The 13,342-nt window shown below is 33.8% G+C and overlaps 1 protein-coding gene across 7 annotated transcripts in view; it reads left to right on the top strand.

Moving 5' to 3' along the window:
* The window catches only part of SNX14 (sorting nexin 14), an 80,848-nt gene that overhangs the window by 59,300 nt on the left and 8,206 nt on the right, over positions 1-13,342 (top strand). For all 7 annotated transcript variants that reach the window (XM_077903164.1, XM_077903160.1, XM_077903163.1 and 4 more), the window contains 9 exons: positions 40-140; positions 2,212-2,323; positions 5,344-5,384; positions 5,527-5,646; positions 8,282-8,405; positions 8,684-8,848; positions 8,984-9,079; positions 11,540-11,631; positions 12,707-12,763. In XM_077903164.1, the coding sequence (XP_077759290.1) occupies positions 40-140; positions 2,212-2,323; positions 5,344-5,384; positions 5,527-5,646; positions 8,282-8,405; positions 8,684-8,848; positions 8,984-9,079; positions 11,540-11,631; positions 12,707-12,763 (908 nt within the window). The remainder of the gene's footprint in view (positions 1-39; positions 141-2,211; positions 2,324-5,343; positions 5,385-5,526; positions 5,647-8,281; positions 8,406-8,683; positions 8,849-8,983; positions 9,080-11,539; positions 11,632-12,706; positions 12,764-13,342) is intronic.

Consider the following 13,342-nt stretch of genomic DNA (forward strand, 5'->3'; position numbering starts at 1 on the left):
TAGCAGAACATGCTAATAACTTTCATATATATATTTCAGGCACATTTCCTGATGCCCAGCTTCCTTCCAAGAGGATCATTGGCCCCAAAAATTATGAATTCTTAAAGTCAAAGAGAGAAGAGTTTCAGGAATATTTACAGGTAAATAGTACCATCTTATTTAAAACATTGCTAATCATAGCATACTCTAATTTGTCTTTTTTTCTCTTGTGTAAATACATTTTGTTTTACAGATATATGTCAATGTGAATTTCGAAAATTCTTTTAAGATATTTTTTTCATGTGGAAGAGAATTATTGTTAAGGGTATACTTTATAGGGGCACCTGGGTGGTTTAGTTGGCTCATAAGCATCCAACTCTTGATTTCAGCTCAGGTCATTATCTCAGGATTGTGAGATCAAGCCCTGCATTGGGCTCCACACTCAGCACAGAGCCTGCTTGATATTCTCTCTTTCCCACTGCCCCCCCCTCATGTACTATCTCTCTCTCTCTCAAAAGAAAAAGAATATACTTTAAAATAAATTGATAACCAGTGAAATACCAGATACTTTCTCAGAAGAAGAAAAATCTTATGTTGGGTTTAGTTTAAAACTTTTGGTGTGGAAAGTTAAAGAAAGAAAAACGTATAAGATGAAATGCATTCTAAAAAAAAAAAAAAAAAGATGAAATGCATTCTAAGAATACTGGATAGTTTTTTTGTTACTCTTGTCTTTTTAAGAAAATTTTATTATTATTTTAAGTAATCTCTACCCACAACATGGGACTTGAACTTAAAACTCCAAGATCAAGAGTTGCATGCTCTACTGACTAAACCAACCAGGCGCCCCTTTTGTCTTGTTTCCTGTTTGATTTTGTGTTTAGCACTTCTGAACTTGTGAACTCCTGTTTTATTCCTTAGTTTTTTTTTCTTTTGCAGTTTGTAGATGTTTTTCCAATTTCTTGGGATCTCCTGATTTCCTACCATTCACTGCTTGCAATTGAAATCTTTTTTTCAGTGTGGGCACAGTGTTATGTAAACAATGTAATTGATATGTTATTTCCATTGTTAGTTCAGTTAGCCAAAATCAAATCAGATGCGTAACTAAAATTGATTTAGGTTTCTCTAAAATTAATGACCATCTTTCGTTAATGAAGTGCATAAGACCAAAAAGTAGATACATTTTTTGTTTTATTACATCGCTTTTTTTTGGACATGGGATTTGTAGATTTTATTAAATGTTAATTCAGTTAAATTTGGATGCCTCCCTGTCAAAAATAAGTACTTTTAAAAAATATTTATTAGCGTAAAGGGATATTTATATTTTATTTCTTGTATTTGAACCATTGAGTGCTTCAACCCAGAAAATACTTGTTACATAGTTTTTTGGTCGTGTGAAAATTGAAATATGAATAACTTAACTACTGCAAGGATATTTGAATGTAATATATAGTAGTATTAACCTTTGCCTTTGTTTGTACCATTAACCCATTATTGGAATGAATTAAATCTTTTTAAGAGAGTACCACATACTAGAAGAGTATTTTCTGGTGATATGGAGCTAAAGGTTGCAGTTACTGGTATTTTTATACAGATTTCTGCTCATAAAGTTTTGAAACTGTTTCAAGTTACAAAACAGAATATTAGGTAAGACTGGGTTAATTTTGGCTTTAAAAAGTCAGTTTATCTTGTAAGAAAATAGTGTTGCAAGAACAGACAACAGATTTTCCAAATTATTTCACATTTGCACATTTAGTTTTCTGCAAAACCCTTTGTGCCAACTTCTTTGAATTATCAAGAACATTTTATGATATTGTAGTACTTGTTTTATAGTTGAGAAATGGAGAAACAATATTAGCTAATATTTAATCTTCTTCCTGTGTATCATATTGTGCTAAATGCTTCATATAACAACTCTGTAAAGTAAGTAGTATTATCTTCCTCTTACGCATGAGGAAACTAACTCTTGTAATTTAGGAACTTAGTTTCTAGGGACTCCTCACTGGTAAATGGAAGAGCTAGAATTCAGACCCTTTCATGACTGACCATAGAGGCTGAGTTCTTAGCTGCTGTGCAATAGTATTCTTTCTACAAATGTGGTTTTGTTATTTTGAATGTAAGATAGCTTTTGAGGATTAAAAATTTTTTTGTTTTCGTTCTTATCATTTTAATATAGTTTTGATGATCCTTTTGGATTTTTAAGCTTTTTTTCCCCATTTTCTTTTTTCATTCAAGAAACTTCTGCAGCATCCAGAACTGAGTAATAGTCAACTTCTGGCTGACTTTCTCTCCCCCAATGGTGGGGAAACACAGTTTCTTGATAAAATACTACCAGATGTAAATCTTGGTAAGTCAGTTTAAAGAATCATATATATGAGGATAAACTGAACATAATCAGCATTTTCAGATTAACATAGAGGAATAGTTTATATAGTGAAGCTATGTGTCAAATTCTAACAGACTTCTTGAAAACTGTTAGTAGGAACATAAATTGGAAACACAGTTTAGGGGACGCCTGGGTGGCTCAGCGGTTGAGCGTCTGCCTTTGGCTCAGGGCATGATCCCAGATTCTCGGGATCGAGTCCCGCATCGGGCTCCCTGCATGGAGCCTTTTTCTCCCTCTGCCTATGTCTCTCCCTCTGTCTCTCTATGTCTCTCATGAATGAGTAAATAAAATATTTGTTTAAAAAAAAGGAAACACAGTTTAGTATGAAACTGAATGAGCAGTTCCTCTCTGAGATACATAGAGAATCTTCTATATATATTAAAGAATGTTCATAGCATCATTGTTTTTATAGGCAAAACTGGAAATAATACAAATGTTCATCACCAGTAGAGTAAACATAAATTATGGTAGTTTCATAAAATGAATACCTGTGGCAGTGAATACCTGTAGTATGTAGCTATTTGCAACAATTTTGATAATCTTTTTTTAATTTAATTTTTAAAATTTCATTTCAATTTGCCAATATACAGTATAATACCTAGTGCTTATCACATCATGTGTCCCTAGTGCTTATCACATCATGTGTCCTCTTTCATGCCCATCACCCAGTTACCCCATCCCTCCACCCACCTCCCCTCCAGCAACCTTCAGTTTGTTGCCCAAACTTAAGAATCTTTAATGATTTGTCTTCCTCTCTGATTTTTCCCCATTCAATTCCCCCTCCTTTCCTTGTGGTTCCTTGCACTATTTCTTATATTCCACATATGAGTGAAACCATATGATAATTTTCTTTCTTCAATTGCCAACTAACACTGATAATCTTAAAAGCATGATGTTGAATGAAAGAAGCAAGACACAGAAGAGTATATACAGCATGATTTCTATTATGTTAAAGTTCAGTATAGACCACAGTAATATAAGCAGGAAAAGTTTGAATAAAATTGTTAAAAATAATAATGGAAGTAAAATACTATTTTGAATATATTTTATATAATATAATCTTAAGTACATATAGAGATAAACAAATGAATTAAATATTGCAAGTGGGCATTTGACTTTCATCTGTATCTCTTCAGTACATTTAGTTGAGCCAGAATGCTTGGTATTTGTATGGAGGTTTTCTTATCAGAGGAAAATGTGAAGACATTTTATATTTGGGTCTATGCAATATTTAGGAGATAGAATTGGGTAGACTTGGTTGCTGACTAGGTTTGACTGATGGAGAAGAAATGATCAAAGAATTGTTTGTTCCATTTAAACAATTGGGAGGATGCTGTTACTTGCTGAGATTAAGGAATAAATTAAGAGTAGTTCTGAACTTGTTGAGTTTATAGAATCCAGATAAAGAAGTTTTTGTAAGGCAGGAGAGGCCAGGGGATAGGCAAGGAGTAGAGATTTGAGTGTTACTTTAAATCAGATTGAGCAAATAAATTGGCTCAAGAAAAGCATGTAGAAGAGACAAAAAAGAACAGGATAAAACTCTGTAGTTTAAGGAACTTGGAGAATGCTTCTATTTTCTTTAAGATTTATTTATTTATTTATTTATTTATTTATTTATTTATTTATTTGAGAGAGAGAGAATAAGAAGAGGGGTGAGGAGAGGAAGAATCCTGAAGCAGACTCCCCACTGAGTATGGAACTTGATGTAGGACTCTATCCCAGGACCTTGAGATCATCATCCCAAACCAAAATCAAGAGTTGGATGCTTAACTGACTGAGCCACCCAGGTGCTCCAGGCACTTGGGAGAGTTCTGAGGAGGGAGGTGTAGCTTATGTGGATAGCAAAGGAGAAATAGTCTGATGGGAAGAGGGTTGGGTGGTTTTCATGTTATAAAACAGTCTCCCATTTTAAGTTGTTATTATGTCTCCTGCTATTACCATAAGTCTACTTTTTTCTAAATTGAACCATAAGAAATTTTAAGTTGCATCTATCAATTTTGATGATTTTTCAGGCATTTTTAATGTTTGAGAAAATTTTAAGATGTTTGATTTTTTTTTTTAAGATTTTATTTATTCATGAGAGACAGAAAGAGAGAGAGAAAGAGAGAGAGAGGCAGAGACAGGGAGAGTGGGCTCCCTGCGAGGAGCCTGATGTGGGACTTGATTCTGGACCCCAGGATCATGCCCTGAACCAAAGGCAGACGCTCAACCGCTGAGCCACCCAGGTGTCCCAGATATTTTAAAATAAAAGAAATACAAGAAATTTTGGCAAACAAGATTAGACTATGTATATTTAACCTAAAACTCAGAATATAAGCTATTTGAATAGCCAGTGTTTTTTATTTTTAATTTTAGAGAAAGAGTGCAAGCAATGGGGAGGGGCAGAGGGAGAGGGAGAGAGAGAGAATCTTAAATGGGCTCCACACTGATTGTGGAGCCTGACATGGGGCTTGATCTCACAACCCTAAGATCATAACCTAAGTGGAAGTCCAGAGTTGGAACTTAACTTCCTGACCCACCCAGGTGCCTCCAAATAGCCAATTTAAATGTAGCAATTCTTAAAACTGTTTGACTAACTTTTGCATATTTTTAGATATTTTTATATAGTCATCATTGTTTAAAATCTTTTGAAAACATTTTTTGTGGAAAATTTCAAATATACACGAAAGAGAATTTTGTATAATAAACCTCTTACTCTATTTTAGCAGTTACCAACACGGCTTGTTCAGTCCCTTCCTTTCCCCCCTCCAACCTCATTGAATCATTTTAAGTAAATCCTAAGTGTTGTATCTATAAATAATTAAGAAAACCATGTTTATTGTAAATTTCTGTTGAATGTGAAATTGTAAATTATAAATATTTTTTACACTTTCCTTTTTACTTGGCTATTGAGTGTTTAAAATTACTTAGTAAAATATACAGTAAGCAATTATGAGATATATTATACCTTCATAAAATTAATATTTTATTTTTAATTGCAGGGAAGATTATAAAGTCTGTTCCTGGAAAACTAATGAAAGAGGTGAATAACTGATTTATGTATATTCTGTAACATGATAGTTACAAGTATATTAAATATCAGTGAATTTTAATGGGTTGTATGATTATTAAAAATCATAATCTTGATTTTTAATTTGCATACCATGATTTCTGTATCACAACAGAAAGGTCAGCATTTGGAACCTTTCATCATGAATTTCATTAATTCTTGTGAATCTCCAAAGCCTAAACCAAGTAAACCGGAATTGACCATTCTCAGCCCTACTTCAGAAAACAACAAGAAGGTACTGCCTCAGAGTTATGAAGTTTGAAGTTGTCCTACTTGAGACTTTTCCATTATAGGGAGAATCATGTGTTAATGAAATGAATGGGACTTATTTCCTTTATATGAAAATCAGTTGTACAGTGTAAGGAGGGATTTTATATAGTTGCTTGCATCTTTGCTTTAATGGGTAAATGTTTCTTTAGATAATTGTATTTGTAAACTTCTACCATTTCTGTATTTGGGAGATTTTTTTTATAATAAATTTATTTTTTATTGGTGTTCAATTTGCCAACATACAGGTAACACCCAGTGCTCATCTCTTCAAGTGCCCATCACCCATTCACCCCCACCCCTCGCCCTCCTCCCCTTCCACCACCCCTAGTTCGTTTCCCAGAGTTAGGAGTCTTTATGTTCTGTCTCCCTTTCTGATATTTCCCACACATTTCTTCTCCCTTCCCTTATATTCCCTTTCGCTATTATTTATATTCCCCAAATGAATGAGACCATATAATGTTTGTCCTTCTCCGATTGACTTACTTCACTCAGCATAATACCCTCCAGTTCCATTCACGTTGAAGCAAATGGTGGGTATTTGTCATTTCTAATGGCTGAGTAATATTCCATTGTATACATAGACCACATCTTCTTAACTGCAAATGATGATTTTGTTTCGCCGTACAAAGAGCATGATTTCATTGTTTCACCAATAAATCGTGTAATGATTTTTTCATAGGTATCTTTTAGAAGGTTGCATTCATGTTTATGGGTGGACTTGGCTTATAATTTTTCTGTCTCATTCTATCCTTGTCAAGTTTTGGTATCAAAGTTATATTAACCTTTTTCTTTTTTTTTTTATTTATTTATTTATTTATTTATGATAGTCACAGAGAGAGAGAGAGGCGCAGAGACATAGGCAGAGGGAGAAGCAGGCTCCATGCACCGGGAGCCCGATGTGGGATTCGATCCCGGGTCTCCAGGATCGCGCCCTGGGCCAAAGGCAGGCGCCAAACCGCTGCGCCACCCAGGGATCCCTATTAACCTTTTTCTACTTGCTGATAGTTATAATTGGAATTACTAGTTCTTTAAATAATTGATAGAACTGGTTGTTAAAGTCATCTAAGCCTTGAGTTTTGTTTGTAGGAAGGCTTTTTAAAAAATCAACCGAATTTCTTTAATGATTATAGTATTCAGATTTGTTGCATGAGTCATTTTTTTTTCCCCAAAGATTTAGTTATTTATCTGAGAGAAAGAGGGCATGTGTGTGTGAGCTGGGGGAGGAGCAGAGGGAGAGCAAGCAGATTTTGCATTGAGACAAGCAGACTGCACCAAGCATGGAGCCTGATGCAGGGTTTGGTCCCATGACCCCAAGATCATGACCTGAACTGAAACCAAGAGTCGGATGCCCAACTGACTGAGCCACTCAGGTGCCCCAACATGAGTCAGTTTTGATAGGTTTTATATATATATATATTTAAGGGGGAAGAGGCAAAGGGAGAGAGAAAGAATCATAAGCAGGTTCCATGCCCAGCATGGAGCCTGATGTGATGTGATGCTCACATCATCACATGTGATGCTTAAAACCCAGAGATCAGGGACACCTGGGTGGCTCGGTAGTTTAGCGTCTGCCTTCAGCCCAGGGCATGATCCCGAAGACCCAGGATCAAGTCCCACATTGGGTTCCCTGCATGGAGCCTGCTTCTCCCTCTGCTTGTGTCTCTGCCCCCCTCTCTCTCTCTGTATCTCATGAATAAATAAATAAATAATCTTTTAAAAAAAAACAAACACTGAGATCATGACCTGAGCCAAAATTAAGAGTCAGATGCTTAACCAACTGAGCCACCTAGGCACCCTGATAAGTTATATTTCTCAACAAATTTTTAATTTTATCTAAATTTGAAATTTTTTTGGCCTGAAGTTGTCGTTCTTTTTGACATCTGTAGTTATATCACCTTTTATTTTTAGCGTTGTTTGTGTCTTTTTCTTTTTTTTCTTTTGCTCAATCTTGTCAAAGATTTTGTACTTTTCATGTTTTGGCTTTGTTGATTTTTCTTTCAGACTTTTTAGTTCCTTAAGTTCTATTTTATTATTATTATCAATAATAGACTTTTTTGCATATCTTAAGGGTAAGGCTGAGATTTAGTTGTATTTCATCATTTTTACTATAAGTAATTTTTTTTATAAGTAATTTTCTACATCTTGTTTTTTTCACACTGATTAGGCATTTCTGGACTATGACTGTTACTGTCCAAATAAACTTTGGCTAAAGCTCAATGTTCACACCCTATAACTGTGAATTATAATCTTTAAGTCATTTTAGTTTTAAAATTAACTGTCATTAATATATTTATACATCTTTACATGTTCATTTGCTCCTTTTGGTATAAAAAACAAAGGGTTTCTTCATGAAGAACAAATTTTCTGTTGTGTCTAAAATGAATGCAGACTTTTTTGTACTGTTTTGGGAGGAATATGTATTTTTTATCCATTTTGAGCATAAATGTGAAACTTTAGAGACAGAGCTTAACCTATCTGATAATTCTGTTTTGATTGGAAAAAGTTTAAATGCCTGTGCTCTGTGTCACTTTAGCTTTAGTAATTATTATCATCAGGTGTGTAAGCTAAATATCTCTTTCCTATTTCAATTTTTACTTTAGCTTTTCAGTGATCTATTTAAGAATAATGCAAACCGTGCTGAGAATACAGAAAGAAAGCAAAATCAGAATTATTTTATGGAGATGATGACTGTAGAAGGAGTCTATGATTACCTGATGTATGTAGGTAGGTAAGGTCTATGTGGTTACTGTGAAAACCTTTTTTTCATTCATGTATCATATTTCTTCTGTGATGCAAATTAATGTTCTTCACTGTTATCCTATTGTAACTTCTTTTTAAATTGAAGATACTTCTTTTATAAGAATTAGATATAATTGGTCATGAACATATTAAAGTTACTGGTTGTTTATAAATAAAATATTGACCATTTGTGTTTTTTTATACTGGAGAATGTTTGAAATATCTGTTTATCTTAACAAAATATTCCATATAATCCTTCTCAGGACGGGTGGTTTTCCAGGTTCCTGACTGGCTTCATCATCTCTTAATGGGAACTCGAATCCTGTTTAAAAACACCCTGGAAATGTATACTGACTACTATCTTCATTGTAAACTAGAACAACTGTTTCAGGAACACCGCTTGGTCTCACTCATAACACTTCTCAGAGGTTTGTATTTTGTCATATGTGTCATGTTTTATGTACTTTTATATCTTAATTTCATTGGTTTATTAGTATTTCTACTATGAAGTATATTGTGTATAATTGGTAAAAATTCCAGCAAATATTTTTGTCTCTTTACAGATGCTGTATTCTGTGAAAACACTGAACCTCGCTCTCTCCAAGATAAGCAAAAACGAGCAAAACAGACTTTTGAGGAAATGATGAATTACATTCCAGGTATAATATTTTTAAGTAGTTTAATATATAGATTAGCATTTCTTTGAGATCACAATATACAGTAATTTTTTTTTTAGGTTTTATTTATTTATTTGGAGAGGGAGCAAGTATGAGTGGGGGGAGGGACAGAGGAAGAGAGAGAGAATCTTAAGCAAACTCTGCACCAAGTGCAGAGCCTGATGTGGGACTCAATCCCACAACCCTGAGATCATGATCTGAGCTGAAGTCAAGAGTTAGATCCCTAACCAGCTGAGCCATCCAGGCACCCCACAAGGTATAGTAATTATTAAAGCTAATTTTTATTTTGAGTTATCATTTTAGAAATAGTCATAAAGACCAAGTAAAATTGAATGTATTAGTTAAATAAAATTTGGTTTTTATAATATAAGCACTATGAACTCTTAAGACAGGCTTTTTCTACTTTTGCAATAGCCAATGCTTTCAACAACTTATAATAAGACTGATCAAAGTGATATGTTTGTGGGACAGTCCGAATCCTCCTGCTTACTATACGATGAGAAGAACTGCACTAGTGTTTATGAATAAAAGATCTACATTCATTCATTCATTCATTCTAAATATACTGAGCACTTTCCACATGTCAGGCACTATGCAAAGTGCAAGGGATATAAAAAGTGTACTTGAGTAATTCAGTCTAGCAGGAAGACAGTTATACAGACAAAACATATATGTGATAGGAGGCATGTGCAAATCACAGAGTATCTCAGAGGAAGAGAATGATCACTTCTTCTGTAGTGGAGATAGGCTTGAGCCACAAGGTAAATGAATGGTAGTAATCTTTTATAGAGTAGGACATATAAGGAAAAAATGTCAAAGGGTCAAAGCAAAGGATATTTAGTTTAGAATATTTTGAGTGTGAATTGCTTACACATTACTCATGAGGAAAGGTCTAGTAAGTAGTTAGGTTTAGAAATTTGAGAAATGAAATGGTACAGGTTAAGGATACGGAAGTTACAGGTAGTGGATAATAATGTCCAGAAAGAAAATATAGAGTAAGAATTGAAGAGGCCTTTGGACTGACTGTACCTTAAAGAATTCTCATCATTGAAAAATTAGTCTCAGGATAGTCCTGCTGCTCTGTGTCAAGACAGTTAAGTTAAATCCCTGGTCTGAATATAAAAGTAAATAAAAGTTACTTTGGGCTAAGTCCTCTGTAGGTAAATGATGAAATAACTTCTTAACCTGTTTTTGTAACAGCAATCCGTAGCATTCATGGCTTTAACAGTCTTAGTTTTGATACTCAGGGACAACATGGAAAGCTAGTGAATGTAGTAATTTGTTATTTTGCTGAGGAACAAATTTAAATCACATCTACTTCAAGACTTCTCTGGGAAGGAAAAATTTAGTGAGTAAAAACTTAGCATGTCTTTCTGTTGTCCTCTTCCCCTCATTTCTTACTCAGGGACTCCTGAAGGATCTGAAAGGATCACTTATTTTTGTCCATTAGGCTTCATGCAATTGGGAAATTCTGTGTAGTCTTGATGAATTGGGGGATTCATAAAGATCCATATTGGGCCACATATCTTAAAAATATCAAGGATCTACTATGCTTATTATAATTGAAGTTAGCCTTTGCTTCTTGGGTTAGATTTATCTCCTAGAAGCAAAAATAAGGTGAGAACTTCTCAAGAACATCATTAAGAGTTTTATTATAATTGGGAGTAAGGAAAGGACAAATATTTGAGTACTTTGTTTAATTAAGAATATTTTCCTGTTTTAGGGAAAACATTGAGAGATTTTTAGTAAGGACTGCCTGGTAATAGAAGTGATAACATGACAGCTGTGCAGTCAAACGTGAATTGGAATTTTTTTGGATTCTAAATTAGTGTTCTCAGAAAGTCCCAAAAAGCTTGTCCTATAAGATGGTTAATAATAATTATGTAAAAAGTATAAAAATAAATTAAAGAGGTTATATTCATTGAAAAAGTAGTGTTAAAAATTAAACTTTTTTTCCTGATATTAAGATATTAAAACATTATGAAACTATATAGAGTAAAAACTGGGAGTCATCCTCTCCCCAGTCAATTTGGTGTTAATCCTTACATTTTTCTGTGCATTTCTGTACACATATGTACAAATGAATACATATAAATTTAGGATTTGTTTTACCTGACTGGGATAACACAATATGTATTATTTTCCAACTGTCTTTTATCACTTAATAGTATAAGTAGATTTCTTTACTGCAACGTTCCACAGAGCTTGTAGTATACATTGTGCATTATGAATCTCCAAAAGGAGGATACATCATACTGAGTTTCTTAACTTCATAGAAGCTTTTTTTCCTGGAGCTCTGTGGAGGAAAACTGGTTTAAGATATGTAGATTTATAGTTTTTGTGTAATACCTGGGAAACAGGGTGAAGATTTTTCTTTATGGTCCAGTTAATGATGAGGCACTGTATAATATGAAGTGTTTCACATTTGGCTTTCTCCTTTAGATCTGATAGTCAAGTGCATTGGTGAAGAAGCCAAGTATGAAAGCATCAGACTTCTATTTGATGGCTTGCAACAGCCAGTTCTCAATAAGCAGGTAAAATTCATTAAAGCAGGTTGACTAATGTCGGCTAGGTTTTGTGAACAGCACACACCAGGGTGTCTGGTATAGTATTAATTGTGAAGTGACACTATGTTAAATCAAGGCAGTGTACTTAGGATATTCAGACAGAAAAAATGTGTGCTTTATCTGTTACTCTTTTGCTTTTTACTTTATTCCTTATTTTTTAATTAAGTTTTCTAATTTAATTCCAGTATAGTTAACATATAATGTTGTATTAGTTTTAAGTGTACAATATAGTGATTTAACAATTCTGTATATTACTAAGTGCTCATCAGGATAAGCGAACTCTTTAATCTCCATCGCCTGTTTCACCCATCCCCCCACCTACCTCCCTTATGGTAACCATTAGTTTGTTCTCTATAGTTAAGAGTTACTTTTTTTTTTCCTTTATAACATGAGTTCTAAAGAATCAACATATAAACCAACATGAGTTGGTTTTTTAAAAATTAAAAAAAATTTTAAACATTTTTTAAAAAGATTTTACCTGTTTATTTGAATGAGAGAGAAAGCAAGAGCAGGAGGAGTGGCAGAGGGAGAAGCAGGCTCCCTGCTCAGCAGGGAGCTCTACACAGGCTCGAACAGCTCTACACATGATCCTGGGATCATGACCTGAGCCGAAGGCAGATCCTTAACAGACTGAGCCACCCAGGCGCCCCTATAACATGAGTTGTTTTGACTTAAAATAAGCATAGATTCACTGTAGAAAACCTGGAACATATACAAAATTCATGAAATAAAGTAAAAATTTGAAAACTAAGAATTCCATTACTCAGATTACATAGAATAACCACAGTTAATATCACATATATAGTCTATACTGTACATATTTTGTTGAGATCTTAATATAGTTAAAATTTTGTATCCTGCTTGTGTCTTTTACATTTATGCAGCATAATAATAAAATGTACACATATAAAGACATGTGTATATGAGTTCTGTTCCCTGCCTACTCATTTAGAGATAATAACCACAGTCCTGAATTTTGTTTTTATCATTTTTATGGCTTTTGTCTAATGCCTTAAAAAAAATTTTTTTTTTGGTGCTCTAGCTGACTTATGTTTTATTGGACATTGTGATACAAGAACTATTTCCAGAGCTCAATAAGGTAACTGAAAAGCAGCAGTTTTATTCTTTATGTTTTTGATGGTATGCTGACATTTATTTTAGTTAGGGCCAAAAATATTAAGGAAACCCTTGTGACTATAATCCCTTTAAAAATGAACAGCCTTAATAAATGTCTCTTTAAATTTTCTTTTTTCAACATGCTTAAACATAGAGTCAGTTTTTTGGGGACAGGAAGGAGTAAGTACCCTGTATTTTGACTATGTCCCTTCTTAATTACAAGCAGATAGGAACATTATTCCCTCTAGAGTCTTTCCAGAGGAAGATGTGAGTTTAAGTCCTAGCACTAGAATAGGTCAAGTTCTTGAGACTGTCCTGTCTGTAACACTGAATGCTGTTTAAGTCAGATGAGTGTTTGGGGGCAGTTGGCTTACATGAACCCAAGAGTACAAAATGAATTGGAATTGAAGAATGGTAATATTATTATATTGATTCTGGAGGATGGATATATATATATATATATATATATATATATATATATATACACACACACACACACACACACACACACATATATATTCTATATCTATACATACCTATCTTACGTTAGAATTTTTATATA

Source organism: Canis aureus, chromosome 7, assembly GCF_053574225.1.
Source record: "Canis aureus isolate CA01 chromosome 7, VMU_Caureus_v.1.0, whole genome shotgun sequence".
Classification (NCBI taxonomy): Eukaryota; Metazoa; Chordata; class Mammalia; order Carnivora; family Canidae; genus Canis; species Canis aureus.